Below are 23,625 nucleotides of genomic sequence, written 5' to 3'. Positions count from 1 at the left end.
AATGAAGTGTTCGGCATGCGGAATCAAACTGGAGTTCCAGAAGAAAACCCATACATACGAGGGAACAACACCAAAAGCTCCACGCAGATTTAATTAAGGAGACTGCATTCATTGAATCTCATCCCTGCCTGAACTACATCCACTGCTGGTATCCATCCCAAGCACTAACCCAGGATCAGCCGTGCTCAGCATCCGAGATCTGATGACACCGAGTTACATTCAGTGTTCACATTTGTCACGGTTTACTCTTTGATATAGGCGAGTGTTGTGGTGGGTGGTGTGCGCCAGCAATCCGGCGGCTACGAGGCAAAGCTTGGTGGATTCTGTTCAATTCTTGAGCGTGATGGCAGCAATGCGTTCACCAGCTGAATGCCAATGTCCGAGGTTTGTCAGCCCACGAGAGGGCCTCAGCAGAGAGGTAGGTGTGGTGCTGCTCTTCCTCCATTGAGGGAATGTCAGAAGCACGGCGATTTAGTTTGCGGTACATTGCTTGGTTTGCATGGCCACAGTCGCACTTGCGCGGCTTGTGTCTTTGATTTTTCAATTTCATGAAGGAGATATTGTGCATCGGCCTGTCGATGTTCCAATACGGTTGATGGCGTCGCGCCAGTGGCTTCGAGGAATGCCAAAAAGCCAGGAAGTGAGATGTTTGGCTCTGTAATGAGATGTTTATTGTGGAGGACCACGTCCGTCCACTCTGTTCGCCAGCATTGGTGTCATTGAGCTCAGATCATTTGCTTGACACACCAATGGACAGAGGTAATAACGTTCCCCACGAGAGGCGGTACAGCAGTTAGGCTTGTTGACCTATCCGCGTGTAGTTCGGTTGATCTTTCTCTGTGCATTACGATTTTGGCTGTTGTTGTCCTCTCATGCATATAATATTTGAAACGGGGTGATCTTTAAAAAGAGCGTTGTGACAAACTTAAAAAAGTACTTTCCTGGGTAAAAAAAAAGGAAATAGTAATGACCTACACGCAGAAGAATTTAAACAAATGTTTTCTATTCTAAACAGATACCCCCTTAGGGGGCCTTTTACTGCATAGCAATAAAACTTGTAACCTGCTGTTGTGTTTTCATATGGACGTAATAGCGGGCGTATATGTGTATATATATGTACATACAAAAAACATTCTCGATAAACATGTCCTTCACAGCCAACCGCTGCTGCATTGCTCTGCCACAAATGCTTCTGATTAGTAACATTTACAAACAGGAACATTGTCTTCGTCAGATACCATATCTTCGCCCACCGTGCCGGTGGCAATGCCAATTTTTACGCATCTACGAATACACATACCCTCTTTGGGTCTTTCGGTAAAGTCACGTAGATAGGTTAACAATTTCTTATATAAAAAAACGACGACGTTTCGATCGCAATACAAGCGATCGTCAACAGGTGACGATCGCTTGTGTTGCGATCGAAACGTCGTAGTTTTATTTTAATAATCATTTTCTTTTTTAACCTATCTGCGTGACTTTACCGAAAGACCCAAAGAATATGAATTCCTGCACTCACGAAAGCTTTAAGTCAAGATTTAACGTGCGCGCAGTTCCAGGCCCTTCTATCAGTGGCAATTATGCCCATCTGTTTAACTAAAGTTAATAAAAAATGCTCAATCCACTGCTGGATTAAGGCCTCTCCAAGCTACTGCTACCTCCCGTGATCCCGTGATCCCGCGGTCCTGTGAACAATCCACCCAGAACCTGCTCACGGATTGTTCGTGGAACTCCACCAACTCGGTCGACATCCTCTCGCGACGCGTGTCATTCAGCGGCTGGCACTGCGACATTAATCTTAACCATCGTCCACCGTCCCTTCCAGCCAAGGCACGCGCCAGACCACCACTATCTCTGCGCATTGCCAAGCAGTTGCCGTATGAGCAGTTTAGTCGGCAGGTTATTACAGATTCAAAACTAATTTCTTGAGAACTGCTTTTTGCTTTTAGTTTGTTGTCATTCACACCCCCACCCGCCCTGCCCGCACCTCCTATTAGCACGATTGACTACGTACGGTCCAAGGGGAGTTCACTATACATACACATATATATAGGTGAGGGTCATTATTGTGGCAATCATTTGGTAGGAAGGAACAAATACTCCTGACAACAATTAGTAAAAAAAATATACCTGAAGCGCAACAAGAAGCCTGCATTGAAACTAACATTACACGGCATACACACACACGCATCAATACATGCGTACAGTTCTACTGCCTAATGGCCCATTACTGGCTTAGCAATGGTAAGATAACGGACGGTTGAGTAACGATTGACATTCAATAGATTCTAAAGTGCTGCAAAGCTAGTTGAAAGCTTCATGCATTAACACCACCGCGTAGGGTTTTCGTAGTGCTGCATCGCTGTCTGACGTGTGTTTGGGTTGTACCGCGTGTCACATGTGTATGTATGTATGTTGCACTTCTTTTGCAAAGTACGTATCCAACTTTGCTAATCGGAGGTGCGGAGGAAAGACAACAAACTAAATATTAAAAAAGCAGCCGTAAATAAGTTCGTTTTCAATATAGATGATTTAAAAGCGTGCAGCTCCAGTGGATTTCTAATATCGGAAGGCAGAGCGTTCCAGGTGGCCGAAGAAGCGCATCTGAAAGCGCCCGATGCGGTGACCGTCTTTGTTCGATGGTCAGCTAAAAGCCGCTGCGAGGATGACCGGAGTTCGCATCATGGTTTGTGCTCCTGGACGAGATCAGCGAAGCATTGTGGTTAATTTGGTGGCAAGAACTCGGTGTGTGACGAGTGCTACTTCGTAAAAAGGTCGCAAGAATAGAATGTTTTATGTATTTAAAAAAAAAATAACTTTGAGAATTCAATTCAGGAATCTCTTTTTTTTCCTTAACACCGCGATGAACATTAGCGGTGATTCTCATGCGTATGCTGTGATGCCTTGTACAAGCAATATGGAATCAAACTGATGCGGCATTACATCCCAGCTATATAGTAATCAAAGACGAGACCCGAATGCGGGAGTGAGTGTAAAGTTGTACATTAGTTGATTGCCATTCAAGGGAAGCTTTTGCCTCGATAATGTCATGTATATTTTATACTTTCCCCTACCTTTGTTTCTTGAGATTACATTTTGCACTATGCGAGCATTAGGCTCTTAAGGAGGGCTTGCATGTGGTCCACAGAGCCAGATTAAATTGCACAGCTGCTGTTATCCCATAACCCCTATGTGTGGGATTACTGTCTAATGGAAACAAGACCACGTCAAAGCCACAAGTAATGTATACAGATCTTGCAGGATGTCTGCACTTGGCAAAGTGCAATGCAAATATTTATAGATTTTTTTTTTATAAGGAAACTGAGAATTCTTTGCAGGAATTCTAGATGTGGATAGCTTCAACAAAATCTAATTTTTTTCGATATCTTTGTTTCGTAAAAAAAAACAATTGTGAAGGTTCATGGTTATGAAGGACACGTGAGAGAGAACGTAATTTGCTCGTGATTGCTTTTCCATTGTTTTATATTCGTTCATTAAACATTTGGGGCCGTTCATAAATGACATCAAGCGATTATGGACGATTTTTTTTTATCACCCCCCCCCCCCTCGTCACACGGTGTCACAAAAAGTCAGACCCCCCCCCTCAATTATGACGTCACAAAGCTCTGCCCCCCCCCCCCCCCAAAACCATATTTCCATTATGAAAATAAAGCATGCTTCAAATCGCTTTAAACTATTGTCATTGTAGTGCGTATTTAATGTGGCGCTGCACTCTGATGTCGTAGGAGTGTTGTTATAACAATTAGTGTTGTTGTAAAGTTGCGCATTTTGATGTGACGTCACATTTCTCAAACCCCCCCCCCCTCGTCACACATCGTCACAAATGTCTAACCCCCCCCCCCTAATAGGTGCGTGACGTCATTTATGGACGGCCCCTTTACTGTGCATCTCAAGTGTAACTTTTAAATGGCGACAAGCGTGTAATACCACAAACAGAAAATAGTCCACTGTGGGTACGAGTTTGTTTACGTGAAATACATTCGTGCGTGTGTGTTGGTTTGTAAACTGAGACTATGTAAATAAAAAAAAGTTCCCTTACTGAATGGAAAGGAAATCTATTGCACTGTGGGCTGCCTAACCTTGAACAATCGTGCAGGCCGGAGAAAATAAATAAAATAAATAAAGATTTTCGTTTTTGTTGGGTCAAATGCGCTCCTTCTTAAGAGCCCGCTTTTGCTCACGAGCCTTGCTTCCCACACAGAGCTGCGAAACACAACACCAGCGCGAGAATCGTGTCTTCTTCGATGGTGCAGCAACATCGCTCTGCCCGCTCATAAACCGAAGGCATTTTAAAAAAACCCGCGCTGGAGGGGGATTGAAGACACCGAAAGCACTCAGCGTGGATGTCACACACACACACCCCCAACCCCCCACAACCTTCCCACCTCCCATTGTAGCAGCGAATGTTTGGGGGGGTTGTTTTTTTTAAGACCGGCATGTGAGTCGGGAAAATGCCGACGTTAGCAGGGGGGGGGGGGGGCCCGCTGACATGGAGGCAAGATGGAACACTCGCATTACGGCCTCGTCTGATGATCGTCTCGGGGTTGGAATTGAAGGCGTAAGTGGAACACAACCACTGCAAGTGCAAACCACACGTTTTGATATTGGCTTTCCGGGCGAATATTGTTGTTCGGACAGTTTGTTGTTGTTTTTTTAAAAGCGAGCGAGCGAGCTAGCGAAAAAAATCGCTTGACCGATTTCGACCTTCGGCATCTCATCAGTAGAGTCAGAATCGTTAAAACAAGTAGAACTATTAGCGTAATATATGCACACTTTATATAAGCACGGTTCTAATATTAGCAACGCATTCTTATATTAATTACACTGGAGGAAGAAAGATCAATCGGGCAGCTTTTGGCACAATCACATTGCGGATATAAGAACATCTGAACCTTGCTCCCAAGGGATGCGCTTATATCAACTTCTAAAGTAATGCTGGCATGGCCAAATATTTGTGTTATATCATTAGCCATAAAGCTTCACAACGAACCATTGTGCGTTTTTATTTAAACGCATTATTGCATTTTGAATTGACTAGGGCCCCAATTTGCTTATGAAATGCCCTTGCTAAATAATGCCAGAGTACAAAGCGGGAGTTGGCGAGTAAGCCTGACTGGCGGTGAGACTCTAAATGCGGAAAAGATGAGAGTTTGTTTCATCAAATGTAATGTAAATAGTAATTTAAGAAATTAAAAAAATTATGCTAACCTGATCTTAACAGTGTGAGGGCTGAAGGACTGTAGAATATTGATGTGGGGAGATGAATGTAAGTCTATATATTTATCTAATTTCCCATGATGCTCCGAAACAATACGTAACATTTGTACAAAACAGAATACAGTAGAACCTTGGATTGCGAGCATAATTCGTTCCGGAAACGTGTTTGTAATCCAAAGCACTCGTATATCAAAGCACTCGTATATCAGTTGTGATCACGTGACGCTCGGCAGACAAAGCGTATACGTACACTACTCGCATTGCAAAACCTCGCTCGTTTATCAAATTAATATTTACTTAAAATTTTTGCTTGTCTAGCAAAACACTCGCAGACCAAGTTACTCGCATTCCAAGGTTTTACTGTATTTTGATGCGGAGGTCTCAAAGTTACACTTTAAAACAGGCAACGGAATGAGGAATACATTACAGGGGTTGGTAATGTTAACAATGGCTCTCACGCACTCGTAAAAAAGATAAAGAAAGACAAACGTCGCCTTGATATGACCATTGGGAAAGGTACTTACACAAGGTGAAGGGGTCGTCGTAATGGCCATGTTTTTACGCCTTCACACACCTCGCCATCGCTTCCTTCTGCTAGAATCTCACTTTCAAGGTCTACCCCTTACACGATTCAAACACAGGCTTGAAGTCATCCGTTTGGTTTCTGGGCCCTGTGCGCTACTCCAATTTCTTGCTCAACAGCCGTGCGCCCTCTTCCATCCAGAAACTTTGTGCCAATAAAAGTAACGCTGTGTTTTTTTTTAGCACGCGCCTAACTAAGCTTGGCAAGGCGCGAAATCGTCTAGCCTCGCCTCCTTGCTATGACTTTGTCCAGTGCTGACGCTAGTGCGCTGTATCATCATCAACCACGGTTAATCCACCGTCTCCCCAAGCCACCTGCCACCTCTCACGATCCACCTCGTCCTCTCGGGCGTGTTCCGTTCTTTCGCTGCCACCGTTATGAATCTTCACCATATGACACCGTCCCTTCTCGCGACGTGTTCCTGCCCAAGCTCACTTCCATACTTTAACAGTTTGAACGATGTCACTAATCAACGGGTTTCTCTTCCTGTCTCTTAACTTTTAATTCCAAAGATGCACTACAGTAGACTGGTTATTTTGTGCCGAGGTGACTCAGTGGCTTTTGAAGACAGATTTAAATACGAACTCACGCTCACATTGCGTACTGAACGCGGAAAGATATTGGGTTCAAAGCACAATGCCCTAACCACTATTGCCACACGGGTGTACAAATAAACAAAAGACAAAGATCCCCAGTATAGACTTAGCTGACTTTTGGGGCAAGTGCTGTTAGCGAGCAAATTTGGACGAGGGGGTGGGTGGCCAGGACCGCACCCGGCCACCTTTGTCTCCCTAGTGGCGTTGTTTACACACCACATTAAGGACAGTACTCATTTGAGGCTGGGTCGAACTAGGGGAGGACCAAGGACTGGTTCAGATAATCGTCACTGGTGTTGGCCATGGGCTGGAATCAAACTCGGGTCGTCGGTTTCGTAGGGCAGTAGGCTAACTTCTGTGCCACCGCCTCACCGCACAAACACACACGCACACACTTGCGAACACACACACACTTGCGAACACACACACACACTTGCGAACACACACACACTTGCGAACACACACACACTTGCGAACACACACACACACTTGCGAACACACTCACACTTGCAAACACACTCACACTTGCGAACACACACACACACTTGCGAACACGCACTTGCGAACACACACACAGACACACTTGCGAACACACACACTTGCGAACACAAGTGGTTCCTTTTCTGGCGGCAGGCAAGAGGTAAAAATATATATTTTTTGTATAATAAAAGAACAAGCAGTCCTCTACATATTTGATGGAAAAACCCACGTCAAATAACCATGTTTGGAAATGTTTATAGTGAGATTATATTTGTTTGTCTCAGTGTTTATTTAGGTGCTGTTTCCATACGGTAGAATGTAAAATCCTATCTGGCTGTTTGTTATTACGTATTATCATGTTACCAATCTAACCCCGGGCACTATCAACACTGATGCGCAGCAAGGGACAGATGTGCACGTGCTATTTTTGTAACCTCGTCTGTAAACTGTACTGCTAAAACGTGACACAGTGGTGAAATATGAACGGTATTTACTTTTCACTAACTCAATATGAGCCTAGCGTTGCTAATCAATTGTAAACCATTGGTGCTGTTGTTACCAAAAATGATCAAATTCGAGGTCAACTGCGAGATTTCGAGTTCATATTCCACTCAGGGAATTTATTCAACCCATATTCCCTCCCTCCGAAGTCAATGCAATGACTTCTACGCAGTGGAATAGGAGGTAAAAAATAAGGAGCAAGTACCGAGCGGCCAAGTAAGGCCCGAGCGAACAAGACAGATGCTTTCAGAGACCGATACAAATTTGAGAGTAAGTGTCTTCAGTCACGCAGTGATATCAGAAGGCAAAGGCGCTCTTATCTTAACGTGAACAATAGGTTGGAGAACACAGCGAGAGGAAGCCTGAAAAGCAAATGGATTTATTATGACCTGAAGGATTGGACCGGCAGATTGTTTATGGAGCTCGTAACCTAGACATTACGTTTCCCGCACCTCCGATTAGCACTGTTGGCGACGTACGGTGCGAAATAAGTTCAAAATTACGTACGTGCATTACGAGAGATGGAGCTGGAGATAGATTGCCGTCAAAGCACTCCAGTAACAAAAAAAACTGCAGAAATTCAACGGCGGTCATCCGATCGAGACAGGCCCTCAGCATGCGAACAAGTAGTTTTCACTACGGGCTCAGGGATGCCAACAGAGGTGAGTCCTATCGCACTGCGAGATTGAGTAGGTACTTTCTTTTTTTTTGCATTTTCATTTCTTGAGAATGGCTTTTTGCGTTTCGTTTGTTGCCCATCGCCTGCACCTCCGACTAAGCACAGTTGGCTTCTTGCGAAAGAAGTTAAACATACATACGTATTATAATTATTTTTTTTGTCAGCAAACAAACGTCAGATGTAGGCAGAATTGTTTACAGTTTTGACGGAAGCTTTCGCAGCCCAAGCTATTTCCCAAGCTTCGTGTATGTACAGTGGTGTGAACGGTCAACTATTGCGTCGACCTTTGAATCCATTCCATCCCCTTCAGATGCCGACATAACAGAGCCCAGTCCAGGTTGTATGCTCCTCCCAGCAAGTGCGGACCAAACAGTTGCTGGGAATGTGTTCATTATTTTTTTTATAAATCCGCGCGCAAGCCCTGAGGTCATTTCTGCCGGTCAAACGGAGGAGGGGACGTTTGCATGTCCCGTTTGAGTACCCAAACACATTCCCATTTCAGCTCCGAGGGGTGACCACGTAAAAACAACAACACTCACATAAAACATGGCCTGCGGTAATTGTCATACGTACTCACATGTAATGTGTGCGCTGGTAAAAAATACTGCTCGCAATTGGAGGCCTGCGAGTTCAAATCCGGGTCTTTGGTTGCCTCAGCTCATCACATCTCCGGGGCTAATGAAATGAGTGCAACTCCGTGGGAAATCAACAGTGGACACACATGGAGAAACCAGCCTCCATCATGGACACGCAGAATTTCCACATGTGGCTCGAGGGGGACGGGGCTGTGAGAATAAAAATTGGCGTGCTCCTTGGTCGAGCAGAAAAAAACCACGTTGATTATGGACACTATGGCTACGATGACAATAATTATAATTTCCACTGATAACACACAGCACAGCATTCGCTCACTATGGACGACAGAGAAAGCCTCAGAGACACGCGGAAGAACCACAGACAGCGGAAAAAGGCAGCGAGGTGATCAGCTGGCGCCAAATTACCCCCAAAGCTCTGTGGTCCTCTACATATTAAGGCGTTATCGACCAGTGTTTACATGCGGCTGGAAACCGCAGCACCCAGGGAAAAATCCACGTGTGCGAGGTGGGTAACACTATACCACATACAGATGGAACAGGTGGCGTCCACGTTTGTAGTTCCGCATCCTTCTGGCAAAACCAGGGAATGGCGCCTCGCCATCCACAGGAGAGAGAGGAGTCTTCCCAACATCCGTGCGGCACCACCACCGCCCCCCGGCTACTGATGCAACGCAACCGCTACATCTCCCGTGTAAAAGCAAATAAATATATAAACATTTCTTAAGCCCTCCTCTTCCACCTTGGAGTTCTGGATTTAAGAAAAAAAATGTATCCGTGACGATTATCACGTGACGCAACAGCTGACTTGAGGGGCGTAGGTGTGTCTCAGCAAATGAACTTGCCAACCCGCCCATACTGGACATCTGTGAAAAAGTGCTTCATAGCTCATCGGATTCCTCCTGCAGTCCAAAGAAAGATTCCCCACCATAACACACAGTTCGGCGAAAACAGAGCGCAGGCTGGCAGTTGTTCGTGAGACCCTGCATGTTTGGAAAATGTGAGGGTACCTGTGAAGACAGCTCAGTCGCTGGACTGCTTTCCAGGTGGAGAATGTGCTGCTGCTGCTGCTGCTTCCGCGTTCGTTCGGAAATCCCACGCAGGAGGTGACACAGCTTCGCTTTGCTTTCCACATTCATCGCCTCCAGGACCAATTCAGATTCTTCTCCCTGAAACGGCAACAGACCATCGCCCACAAATAAGCGTCCATCGCTGTTATGCCCTCTGTTCACAAAGCTATGGGTTTTTTTTTTCAATTCATCCGTTTTTCCTCCTTTCGATATTAAAATGACAAGGCGATCCGAAAGCGTTATAAACAGCACAGCAATGTGCATATCTCAGTTCTTTACGATACACACGTCGACTGAGACATCATTCAATAGATCCTGTTTCTGTAGTGTCTGTTGGCTTTATATATGGGGGGAGAGAAGGATCGGGACATTCGGTGGGGGAATGGGGGGGTTGTGGATTATTTTAATTCCTTTTTACAAAGGGGACGTTTTATGTCGTGTAAAAAAACAAAATCCAAGGACATTGCAAAGTGATTGCAAGGATCATGAAGAAATGTATTATTATCCTGAAGCATCGTTACCTTTTGAAATAATCAAGATAAAAAATAACTTAATGTTCGTTTTAATGACCTCGGATAACAACGCTCGGCGGAAAATAATAGTTCACGAGCAGCAATAACCCACAGAGCTCTCTCCAGCTCCTTGCCGGCTAATCTAATTACACGCAACACCAAGCGAGCACATTACGAAAGCGAGTCGGCCCTCTGCCCAGAGCCCTCCGAGTTCTCAAACGTGCGCTCCGAGCCGTGAGCTCTCTTCCCCCTCTGCGTTACAGCCAACACGTTGGCCAGCCCTGCGCCTGGCGAAACCCACTCCACGTGCCAAAAGCCCCGACGATGGCCCGACATGCCCTTCCCGCTCAACGTGAACGTGGAGCACGGCGAGCGGTCCCGAATTTGGTGGTCCCTCTGCACCGACGGAGTGAGGCTCCACATTTCGACGGCAGGGTTTAAAGCCTTCCATGTAGGTTGCAACCGTTGTTGCATTCGCACAATGTGGTGCGAATTTTTTTTTGTTTGGAGACCTAACGGGGGTGATGAGCTGCATCGACCGCTAAGCTAGGATCTTAATGCGTAGACTTGACACAATGCTATGCATGCCCTTGGTGGTGTTATCCGACTGGATAGGTTGAATATGAATACAAATACAAAAACGGTGGGCTTTGCCTGCTTCCTATTAGCTTAAGCATCAAACTCAATATGCAAACTTTTATAAATAAATTAAGAAGCACAGAACATATTTCCACCCAAATTTTGATTTATCGAAGTATAAGGACTTCTTTTTTATTTAAAGCTTTCGTGACTGCAGGGATTCATATTCTTGGTTCTTTCGGTAAAGTCACGTAGTAGGGAAACAATAAAATAATAAAAATATAAAATATAGATATTTTTTCTTATTTAATTGTTTTATTTATAAATATATATTTTTATTATTTTGTTGTTTCCCTTCTACGTGACTTTACCGAAAGAACCAAGAATATAAGGACTTCATTATATTTGTGCCACATTCCAGTTTTGTAGCTCGCCTTAAATCATCATCGGAATATACGCGAGTCAATCGCCCACGGCAATCTTTGTGTGTTCAATAACAACAGTCACCAGAACCTGCAAATACAAAAAAAAGAACAGCGGTTTCACAGAAGCTCTCCGACGTGATTTCGGGATGTGCCGCGTGTCGTGTCGGCATGAAGTCCGACGTTTCCCTTCGAAGGTTCTTATTCGCTTCCTGAAGAAGCTCCCGGGCCGAACAACACGCGATAACAACCCCGAGATCATATCGGAGGGCTGTACCGCACAACCACTGAAACCCCACGAAGCGGGGGGGGGGGGGGGTTAGTTTCTGAGCATTCAATGTGATTCAAAATGTCATCCTCTTTGCTTGTGTCCAAAGTAAACTAAATATTAAAAAAACAAAAGATCCCCAGGTAAGGCCCACTGAGCTGTTTAGCTCTTCTTCAGAAGCCACGAACTAATAAGTTACAAAAAAAGGCTTACTACGTGGAAATATATAGCAGCCAAATACTCTAAACGCGCGTTGATTCTAAATGTGGATGGACAAACCGGAGGACCCTCATTGACCCAACCGGCACCGATCAGGATTGCCAAGCACTGCACTGCCAAACAATCCCCATGACTGACACTTCAATCACTTGAAGTAGAGTGACAAAAGGTCGTAAGTGATTAACATTGTACATTACAGTATATAGAAACCCCCTTTTCGTTGTGATAAACTTCCCTTTTCGTTGTGATAAACATCCTACTCGTTTACAAAAAGGTCTGAGATGTGGCTACACTTAGACGCTTAAAAATCCAAATTGTATTCCATTGAGTGGCTTTTTTTTAAACCTTAAATAATGTTTGTTTGGGCACGGAAGATACCTTTATCATAACAGATTAAACAAACATATGCTCAAGCATAGAAATGTCTGCTCAGTTGTTGTTGTGTCTGTACACTTTGCTTATTTTTTTTGTGTTCATCGACGAAACTTGTTTTCTAACGTGACTTAACTTTTGTCATGTTCAATAGACCCAATGAAAACAATACTCAGGCGCCCCCAAAACATTCTCGCGATAAGATCAATGGACGTTTTAGAAACATTTGCACAATCTTCTCGGACGTTGATGCGGTGCAAATTATCACGCCCTGAAATGTCACGCAACACGCTTGCCAGGTTAAAAAAAAGTCACTGGTGGTTGTCCTAGGATGGACTCGCCCCGCCATTGGAACGTGGAATTTCCTCCGCTGGCTCAAGGCTACCAAATGGAGATGAGCACCAGCTCAATGTCATTTGAGCAACAATTCAGTTTGCCTTTTGACTACGAATCGTTAATGAAGAGGAAAGATGCAACATTTGCTACACGAGCCGCAGAATTATTACCCCTGCTGGCTTAGGTACAAGCCTCACCAATGCCAACCCTTCATCAATCGAGCTGAATTTCACTGAACACGAGACAGATGGCAAGAATTTCGATTTATTTATTTCTATATTAAGACCAAGACGCTGTTAAAAATAGCCTCTCTCTCTCTGATCTTTTTTTTTAAATCCTCTTTTCGTTTTTTTACCCGTGCCCCTTGTTCTATGTAGACATCTATCACCAGTAGCTTGTCCTGGCCCCACGACCCCTCCGCGGTGTTTACACGGAGCCCCGCCAGACTCAGCCCTGTGCCCAGAGAGGGCGGCCGATGCACGCGAGTTCGATGCAATAGGCTCGCTCTGGCGCTGAGGGCCCTCTCGTGTGCCGCTCCACTGGCTGCACGGGACAGTGCTCGATTAAGGGTAAAGAGGCTGCAGCTTGCGCGGCACGATGCTAAGCATTAGCAAGGCCAAACTGACGAAGAGTTTTGTGATGTATTAAAGGGTACTTTGCGACCGCATTGATACCCAGCCAGGTTGTGATACACAGCAAAGATGAAAACAAAGACCCCCCCACCGTGTAGCCTTAACAGACTGCAGGGGCAAGTGCTGTTAGCGAGCACCTATGAAGGCCGTCATGGCACACGAGGGGGTGGGTGGCCAGCACTACGCCCGGCCGCCTTTGTCTCCCTAGCAGCGATGTTTACACATCACACCAGGTACTCATTTGAGGCTGAGTCGACCTAGGGGAGGCCCAGGACCGGTTCAGATAATCGTCACTGGTGTTCCTGGTGAGCGGGAATCGAACCTGGGTGGCCAGGTTCGTAGGGCAGCGCGCTAACCACTACACTACCACCACTCCCCACACATGCATCAGCCATGACCAATCCAATGCTCGATAAAGGTTTCCCCAAGCTTTTGCCATCTCTCACAGTTCTGTGATTCCACAAGCAATTTGGCTAAGGCACACGATCTAATCTCATTACTTCATCTACTCTGTCATTAGTCTCAATAATGGGCTATCATCCCTTCTAAAGGCATCTCCTGCCCAACCCACTTACTTTTCTGAACAGTTTGAATGAGGTCATTAGCCTGCGTACTTTCTCTCATCCATGCATGTGTTATTTGCACTTAATTTTGTAAAGGTTCAGCCCTGAAATGTGTTGCTCACACCACTGCTGGCAGAAGAACCTCTACTAGACGGAGCTTCAGGGTGCCCCTCACCAAGGGTGTATTTGGCCTACTCTGCGATGCTGGAATCCATTATATATAAAACCCACTATAATTTTACTCCGCATATATTTAAAATCCTATGGAAACGTTTAGGACCAAGAAAAGGCGAGATGGATGTGGCGCGTCCAAAGTAATTGCTGGGTTGGTGTGTCGGAGTGTTCGGAGCTTAAACTAACCACTTAAACTAACCACCCACTTGACTACATGGTGCAGCAAACCTCCCCTTCTGCGAGAGACTTCATTTGGTATTGGAATTATAATCTGGCTACACAAGGTCACAACAATGCCCCTCGAAGTTCACGCACATTAACAATTAAAGCGTTGCTTTAATGACAATCCCATGATCCGAATAAAATATTCAAGCTTGCCAACACGTTGAATGTAGAAATGTGTGTTTTGAAATGCTCATGAATGCTAATTTTGCGCAACGTGCGAACAATATCGGTAGAAATAGCTTGGAAGATATTGCCATGTGGTATTGTTCACTTGTAAAGCTATTAAGGTTTAAAAAATACCCAAATGGCGATGCGCCTTTAGCACTGCCATATGGAAATGTTTTTTTCTTGAGTCCGATTAAATGCAGCAACAATCACTTAGTTACACAACACAGCTGTGAGCAAAATTGTGAGCACATCATTACATACATATGTTGTGCGTTGGCAATTATATTTTTTATTCGGAAATAATGCATCTGTCGTATTTGCAATGTTGCTTTGGAGGTGATTAAATATGAACTATTGCCCATAAATGTTAACGACATAATTAGTGTGAATCGCAACAACGATACGACCGTAAAGCAAATATAACAATAACAAACCGTATTCTTAGCTCTTTCGGTAAAGTCACGTTGAAGGGAAACAATATATATCAAAATAACAAACCGTGTTTTACCTCAGATTTGTAACTGATGGGAATAGTGCAGTCATCCAATGTTTCTGCAAAACAAGAGAATAAAACACATTTACAAACTGTGCTCTTAACAACCACCAATCATAATCATTCGACACGATGTGTGGAAGTGTGCAGAGTGAATCAACACTTCGTATGCACCACATTCTCATGCCCGATGTCCCCGTCTGTGGAGATGCCCTAAGTGATTCCGCATCTGCTCTGAGTACAAGGGTCTCTGATCTCATTACTCGTTTGGTCAGTCGCTGCGGGCTCACGGTGCAACGGTATGTTTTTAAAAATGTATTTTACCAGGTAAGCCCCACTGAGCTATTTAGGTCTTTTTTCGGGAAGCGATCTGGCCACAAATTATAGCTCAATTAAATGGTTTATCGCGTGGACATTGATAGCAGCAAATACTCTAATCGCATGTTGATTCTAAATGTGCAGTAAAAGACCGGAGGACCCAGAGAGAGAGAGAGCGACATGCTAAATCTAAATATACAGGAGTCAGGGTCAGGATCGAGCCCACGACCTCCTGTACACTGGGCAAGGCAGTTAACATCTCACCACCGATGGAGCTGATGGTGGGACGGGCTAATATAGCACTATACCTTTGTCCTATTAGTTGGCCAAATAATCCAATGTAGGGTCACAGAATTTGTGCAATTGTTGGAGCCGGTTCTGGCTGACGTCCCACTTGGCTTTGGTTTCCCATGCCTCTGATTAATTTGCTCTCTCTCTCTCTCTCTATTCAAGAGTGAACTTAAGATATGTCTTTTACAAAAATCTAAATAATTACTCATTCCAATTCCAATGGAACTATTTCAAACAATTGGGAGTAGGAAGGTTAAATAGAATAATACATTTAGACATCATAATAAACTTGAAAATGGAATGAACGATAGTTTGAAAGAATCAAGGAATGCACACTGTTATGGTACGGTCTAAGTTTATTATTTTGTTTAACCAAGTAGTGAGACCAGGATAATCTAATATGCAAGCGTGGCCTGGCTCACCAAAATGACAATTGACACAAATAGAAATCAGAGCAAAATCAACCATGTTACGGAAGGGTTTAAAGACAACGCACAAACATGAAGAAAATAATAATTTTAAACAATTCCTCGATTGAAAGTTGGCTCAGACAGATTCAGTATAACGGATCAAACAGGAATTCTGCAAAAGCAATGGCAATGTTAGTGGAAGGTAACAGATGCAGGGATCGACCGGCAACATAAAGCAGCAGGTGGGGATAAGACGATGATCGCCAACAGTGGAGGACTGCTGCTGCTGCTGCTGTCAGAAGTTCATGGACCCAGCACCCTCCATAGAGGGGCTGGGACAGGAAGACAGAAAAAGGAACTGAGCTACAATCAAGGTCAAGAGGTCACCACGGCCAATGCCGTTGATGCCACTGTACCTCACCATCACCTCCTTCCTTCCGCTCGCTAGATCCTATAGTTGTTACAAAGTCGGCATCCCCACTTTCAGAGAGTGCGCTTACAGGATTCCGCTATCTGGCTTTAGGTCACTCCCTTGGTCACTGAAATGTGTCCACTCCCAGTGCCTGTCTCCACTGTATTATCGGATTGCATTAATATTGCATTGTAGGCTATATGTATGAATGTTGAACTTCTTTCGCACCACACATAGCCATCCGTGCTTATCGGTGCGGATCGCTAATCGGACTAAAATAGGGAAGAACCGATGCCGCAGTGGTGAGCGCATTGCGATACGAAACTAACGGCCTGAGTTTGATTTTATGGCCATGGCTAACGTCAGCAGCAAGCAATATCCGAACAGGCCTCGTGCCCCACCTTAACCAACCTAAACTGAGCAGAATGGTGAAGTATGGTCAAACATACAACCCCATGATTTACACGGCATGGGAACGCCTCCACCTTATCATCAGCTTGACAAAGGACTGTAAGTGGTTATTTTTAATTATAAGCAGAAATTGATAATACTACATCTCAAGATCATTGATGCTGCAGGGGAGAATGAATGCCCACCCATTCGTCGGAACGTGTTAGGGTCTTAGTTACTGTCTTGTGTTCACTCAAAGGTGTCTTAAGTAAAGGCAAAGGTGCAACCCTGCACTTGCTTGCTCATGCCACTGCTGGGGAAAAGGGCCTCCACTAAAGGGGAGCTGTACAAAAAAACCTTAAGAGGGAATTCTGTCCGACCTTTCATGCTGGTCTGACATTTTAAGTTATCCGAGTATGCACACACTTCACCCCACCACACACGACTTGCCGATCGACTAAGTGCTGTGCACCCATTTAAGTATTCTTGGAATTATTTCAACTCCCATGATGGGGATATTGAACCCCAACGACCTCTAGGTTGCAAGGCCAGTGAAGCTAACCATTATACCATGGCAGCGTCCCATGTCTCATGAGTGTCCTGTTCTTCACTTAAAGTCAAAGTATATCCCCATGGTCATATGAGCACTCCAGTGTTCATTTGCCCCGAAATTCTGAGCGCGTGTTGGAAATTCCATATTCCTATGGATGGGTAAATGTACCAAAATGGTGGTCATTGTACTGACCAGACAGATGATCAGAATATGAACCTTCTGGTTGAGAGCGACCTGCATTGCCACAGTGCCACCTGGCCAGGTGCTGTTGACTGATTACAACAATTAATTAATGTATGAGCTCCATCGAAACATGTCTGCCCAAATTAGAAGGGGCATTAAACTGTTAATACATAGTGCCATTGAGCCTTCTTTTTTATGTCAAGGTCTCCATGCAGGAAAGCTCTATTAAATTTCACACACAGCTTGTGTACAGTTTAATTTCAGAATGAAAAACATTGCCTTGCCTCCCAGGGATTGTGGCAGGCAGGGTGCGAGCCATTGCCGGGACATCCCCGTTGGCAAAGCAGTCGGACATCAAAGCGAATGTAACGAAGCCATCACATTTGTCGCACGTTGATGCAAATCTTTCGCATGAATACTTCCGTCCCAGTCCTCGTCGATGTCACCGCGCGCGTGTTCGAAACGTCAAGTTGATTTGTTTAGGTGTTCCCGACTTCAATGAGTTGGCACGAGTTCAATGCGGCATAGAGTAGGAAAAAAATCCCACAATCCCCACTTTCTACATCGGTGGCCTTCCGCTTTTAACTTAATAAAAAGAGGGCGAAATGTTTATCAGTTAAATTCAGCACACTTCCTGCAACCGCTGCAAGAGCATTAGAGTATCCTGTTGGTCACGCAGGAAAAAAAGACGCGTGTAAAAATACACGGGATGACCAGGGTGGGTGGGTGGGCTAAGTGACAATGAAATATGGAAGCTGAGGATGCGACCACATGCAGTGGCTCTCTTAAATTGGGCCTCATTCCATGAGTGCTTTGAGACTCGTTTTATACTCAAATAATAAATGAAGATGGTGATAATGATGATGAACTAACTTGCGTTGAAATTGGCAGTGCACCAAAATTGTGGGAAAAGTAAAACAAGGAGGTTTTGTGCCTCGGCAAAACAGTGGTTTGGGCATCGTTATTAGCATCCACAAATGTCTCCTTAACTATTACGTTCATTGCATCGCGCGCTTGCACATGTGCTTCTGCGACCATCTGGAATGCTCTTCCTTCCGATATTAGGAAGCCCAGTGGAGCTACACACCTATTAATCCAGATTGAAAACTAATTTCTTTAGAACTGCTTTTTGTGTTTAGTTTGCTGTCCTCCCCCCCGCACCTCCAAATAGTACGGTTGGTTACGCACGGTGCAAAATAACTTCAACATACACACGTACATAGTACAGAAGGCAATGTAATTAGAATGCCATTGAGATGGCTTTTGTAGTCCACACCCAGCCCCTAAGGTCTATTCTTGCAAAATCTCACCATCTGGCTTATTTTTTTTTACATCGGTCTCTGACCTCTGAGTGTCATACCAAACCCTGTCTCAGTAACTTGCCACCCCCCCCCCTCCATCAAGTACACACTTAGAATTTAATTTTTGTAAGTTGCTTTATTCACTCTAGAAGGGAGACGACAACTTTGGCAGTGCTAGGAGGAACCACAGACATGTGGGTGAGCCAGCAGCAACAATTTCCTGAACTCTGGGGTCCTCTATATATGAAGGTGCTATCAGCCAATTGATGAGTGTATACACCTGGGAGGAAACCGGAATGCCCGGACAAATCCCATGCAAGTGAGGGAGCAACACTCTATCCCATACAAATGCAACAGGTGGAGTTCACATATTTGCTGTACCGGATTCGCCTGGCAAGCCAGGGGAATGGCACCTCGATGCCCACGGGAAAGGGAGCTTGAACGACAGCTGTGCGATCCACCAACCCTTGCTGCTTCCACAATGCTGGACTACAGGCGCGCGCGTAATGTGTGGTTGACCCAGTCATTTGTCTGACCCACTACACATCCTCTTCCTGATTGTCTAAATTGCTTTCTTAATGCATTCTCTGCCAAACATCCACGTTGCTTAGCCCACAATAACAAATAAATAAATAAGCATGCTTATTTTTTTTATTTAAAGCTTTCGTGACTGCAGGGATTCATATTCTTGGTTCTTTCGGTAAAATCACGTAGAAGGGAAACAATAAAATAATTAAAATCTGAAACAATAAAATTCTCACGACGTTTCGACTGCAACACAAGCAATCATCATCAGGTGTGAAAACCACAGCAAATTTTCTTGCTAATTTCCTTGCTGTGGTTTTCACACCTGATGATGATTGCTTGTGTTGCAGTCGAAACGTCGTGATAATTTTTTTGTTTTATATTTTTATTATTTTATTGTTTCCCTTCTACGTGACTTTACCGAAAGAACCAAGAATAAGAATACTTCTCCTTCTTTGGTTCTTTCGGTAAAGTCACGTAGAATGATAATAAAATAATAAATTGATAAAATAAAATAACACAATAATATTGTGTTATTTTAAAATAACACAATAATATTGTGTTATTTTATTTTATCAATTGATTATTTTATTATGGTTCTTTCGGTAAAGTCACGTAGAATGATAATAAAATAATAAATTGATAAAATAAAATAACACAATAATATAAAATAACACAATATTATTGTGTTATTTTATTTTATCAATTTATTATTTTATTATCATTCTACGTGACTTTACCGAAAGAACCAAAGAAGATGAATCATTGCAGTCACGAAAGCTTTAAATCGAAGCATACTTCTGTTTATATTTTCACGTAAAAAAAAGAAAACATTTTAAGTGCATGAGTCCATAGACCTTCTGCTTCTCTAAAACAAAGTTATTCGGCAGCCAGCAAACTCTGGACCGGCTTTGACCTTTTGGGTCTCATTAGTAGAGTGAGGATTGTCAAACAAAAACTGTTGGGCTGACAAACATCATTCCTCGGAGCACTTTGCCTGCACAGCAGAGCAGTGTTTAGGTCCAAAAGCACACGAAGCCAAAACATGCATTCATTAGCGAAGCATTTCGTTTAGCTAAGGCAAGGTGCAGCCCCGCAATTGGTTACTCACGTCACTGCTTGCAGAGAGGGCTTCTACTAGCGGGAGCTCTAGAGAGCACCTTCTAAAAAGTAAATTTGGCCTCCTGCACCATGTTGACCAGACCTCTTGGATGTGGTGGGACTTCCAAGATCTTACACCTTCACACGCAACTTACTGATTGCTCACTGTTTATAGAACCCACCTGAAAGGGAGTCCTTTGTGATTATTGTTATAAAATAGAAAAGTAAGATCACAACCAATATAACAGCTGGTTTGGCCATTGTCTCATCATATCAATTACGGGACTCCACTAAAAGTGGGACCTTACCTCACCGTGCATCCGGCAGTGTGGACAAATGTTTACGAGTGCTGCCACTAGATGACAAGCACTGTGTGCGGAGTCCAGCATTTCAAACCCATCACTTCTCCCTGGCCTATCCTATTGCTACTCTCTGGCCCCCAGCTATGACCAGGTATACCATTCATATCACTCCCCCAAACCCTATCACTACCAAAACTCCTATCACTACCCCAACCCCTATCACTACCCCTGTCACTACCCCAACCCCTGTCACTACCCCTATCACTACCCAAACTATTATCACTACCACAACCCCTATCACTATCCCAAACCCTATCACTACCCAAACTCTTATCTCTCCTCTAACCCCTATCACTACCTCAACCCTTATCACTCCCCTAACCCCTATCACTACCCCAAACCCTATCACTACCCCAAACCCTATCACTACCCCAACCCTTATCACTACCCCTACCCCTATAACTACCCCAACCCCTATCACTTCCCCAACCCCTATCACTACTCCAACCCCTATCACTACCCCAAAACCTATCACTATCCCAACCCATATCACTCCCCTAACCCCTATCACTACCCCAACCCTTATCACTACCCCTACCCCTATAACTACCCCAACCCCTATCACTTCCCCAACCCCTATCACTACCCCAAACCCTATCACTACCCCAACCCCTACACCTATAACTACCACAACCCCTATCACTACCCCTACCCCAATCACTACCCCTATCACTACCCCTCCTTAACCTCTCCCGCCTGTTCTCTGAAATGTCACCATAACTACACCACCACCACCACCACGTTTAAACACCAAACTCTTTATTTCAACCACTATCATCTTACGTAGAGATTTTATAATTTTTTCGCAAAGCCACTTATTCCAGATAAGACATTGTGCAGGCACTCACCATGTTCGGGGTCGGGCAGCCAAGCGGAGCACAGGTACACGGGGTTTCTCAAAACCAGGTACTCATCTCGATCGTTGCTCTGAGCCAGCAGCAGGAGGTCATTGTAGACGAACAGACGCACCTGCAAAAGGCAGCGTCGCTCTTTCACGGATCCGCAGTCGTTGCAAGCCTTTACAAGGCCCGAAACGGGAAGAGCTCTCCACACAATCCTGGAAAATCGCCTGATGAAGCTGCTTTTAATCAGCAGCGGAACGTCGTCGAACTCAAATTACAAATGTGTTGATACGAGGGCTGCTAATGGCCGATCTTATTTTATTATCGGAGCATTTCCACACAATAAATAGCTCTTGTTATTGGAGCCATTATTGACAGATACACGTGATTAAATTGATACATTTCCTGCCACTTGTGGGTCACTGGTTATCCGTGAAAAAAAACAGATGATGGGATTTTTAGCAGATTTATTGGGGCTATGGATATTAAATGGTGCAGGTAAGTGGGGCAATAAGTAAGAGACATTTTATGCGTGTATGTATGCATGCATGTCATTGACGTCATGGTACACAGTGAAACTTTAAAATATAGTTTGAAGTTATATGCCACATTCTGCCGCTCGTCAATCCGCGAAATGGCATTGATTATCTTCAATTTGAAACCCAACTACGTGACGACTTACATTTTCACACGACCTCCAAAACACGTGATATTTTCAAGCTACAAAAAAATATTTATGGACAGTGGGTCCTTTCGTGTCAATGTGATTGTCATTTAATTTCCTGTCCTCACCTTTTGTACATCCTTTGACGACTGTCTCCAAAGCACGTCATCCGAGAAGCAGAGCGTGCGCGCTTGCTCGTGCAGGGCTATCGGCTTGCACGTCACCACACGAAACAAAGAGAAAGAAGAAAAATCACACGCACGAAAGTGGCGGCACGCTTCAAGCGACATCGTCACGGGCGCGTGCATGGCGCGTAACGTCCATCGCGTTGGCCGGAAACAAGGCGAGCCAGTTGTCGCCCGGAATTTATCGGCAAGCTTTCGTTAACCCTCTGATGAATTTGCCCGGTTTCCTCTGTCAGTATCACAACTTTACACAAACATTACATTTGCACGGGATCAAATTCACGAGAGTTAGCGTGATCCCATGGTACAGGCAGACAGACAGAGGAGCCAACACAAACAGACGTATCCAATGCATTAACGCTTTTTAATGTTTGATCTTTAAAAAATAGTTCAAAAGGATCGTTTTAAGGGAATTTGTTTACCTACAAATTCGTGTTATTGACAAGTACAGATATGAGAGTTAATATAAATTTTCGTTTCCCGTTTGCATAACAAGTTCATTAGCAGATCTATGTTGGTCAGACATCTTGAAAGATTTCGGAGTATCCACCCACACTTTACCTTACCACATGCGATCTTCCAATCGAGTAACTAAGCTGTATTTCTTGTGTGGTCTAAGGTTGGGGTTTTAAGAAACTTGCTCCCACTGTTTAGACTGCCGTGCCGGGAGATCGAACCGAAGATCTCTGTATTGCAAGTCCAGTGATCATGAGTGCATGAGTGGAATAAATATGATTACTTTGAAGCACCTCACATAGTGTACATAAGCAGGGTCACCGAAGACTGTGAACCAACATAGAACGAGTGATGATTCAACAAGCGACGACTGTTCACTTAAAAAGTAAATTCTAATAAAATAAGAAATACCAAATCTCATAGCAAAAGACAGCCTTGATAATTTATTGCCAGATGTCTTTTTTTTGCAGAAAAAAAGAGACATTCACAAGAAAGCTGGAGGAGACTAGCTCTAACCACACATGGCCTCCCAGTTCCTTCCACACGCTGTCACAGTTACAAAATCACGTGGGGGAGAGCAAATTTCTAGTGTCAAGGATGCCAATATCAATCGTTTACGAAGGAGAGAGTCTCACCGGGTCTCAAGGGTATTTTAATGAGGGTTCAGTCTCGGAATGTTTGGCCAATACAATTAATGAGGCTTCGCCTTGTTGGGAGGAAACCAGAGAACCCGGACAAAAACCCACACAGACTAGGACAGTGTTCATCATTGCAAGGCCCACAGGCCACTGGCAACCCCTGGTGCCCTTTAGTGCAGCCCCTGACACACCCCATCGTGCTGCCAAACCAAAAGGTTTCAAATGTGTGCCGGCCCTCGCACCCTGATGTCTTATCGGCGAAAGCGGCCCCTCTCCCATACACTACGATAC

General features: G+C 44.4%; 1 protein-coding gene across 4 annotated transcripts in view; it reads right to left on the bottom strand.

Moving 5' to 3' along the window:
• The window catches only part of LOC116953140 (regulator of G-protein signaling 8-like), a 164,393-nt gene that overhangs the window by 69,021 nt on the left and 71,747 nt on the right, over positions 1-23,625 (bottom strand). For 3 of the 4 annotated variants that reach the window (XM_032973014.2, XM_032973015.2, XM_032973018.2), the window contains 4 exons: positions 22,184-22,267; positions 21,398-21,518; positions 14,719-14,762; positions 9,681-9,839 (listed from right to left, as the gene is read on the bottom strand). In XM_032973014.2, the coding sequence (XP_032828905.1) occupies positions 9,681-9,839; positions 14,719-14,762; positions 21,398-21,518; positions 22,184-22,267 (408 nt within the window). Of the gene's footprint in view, positions 1-5,762; positions 6,815-9,680; positions 9,840-14,718; positions 14,763-21,397; positions 21,519-22,183; positions 22,268-23,625 lie in introns of those variants that run through there. The other variant, XM_076074854.1, reaches the window with a different exon arrangement.

The sequence above is a fragment of the Petromyzon marinus genome, chromosome 50, assembly GCF_048934315.1.
Source record: "Petromyzon marinus isolate PM22_M1 ecotype Great Lakes invasive population chromosome 50, UKy_Petmar_22M1.pri1.0, whole genome shotgun sequence".
In the NCBI taxonomy this organism is placed as follows: Eukaryota; Metazoa; Chordata; class Hyperoartia; order Petromyzontiformes; family Petromyzontidae; genus Petromyzon; species Petromyzon marinus.
This window is presented reverse-complemented; position numbering and strand designations above follow the sequence as displayed.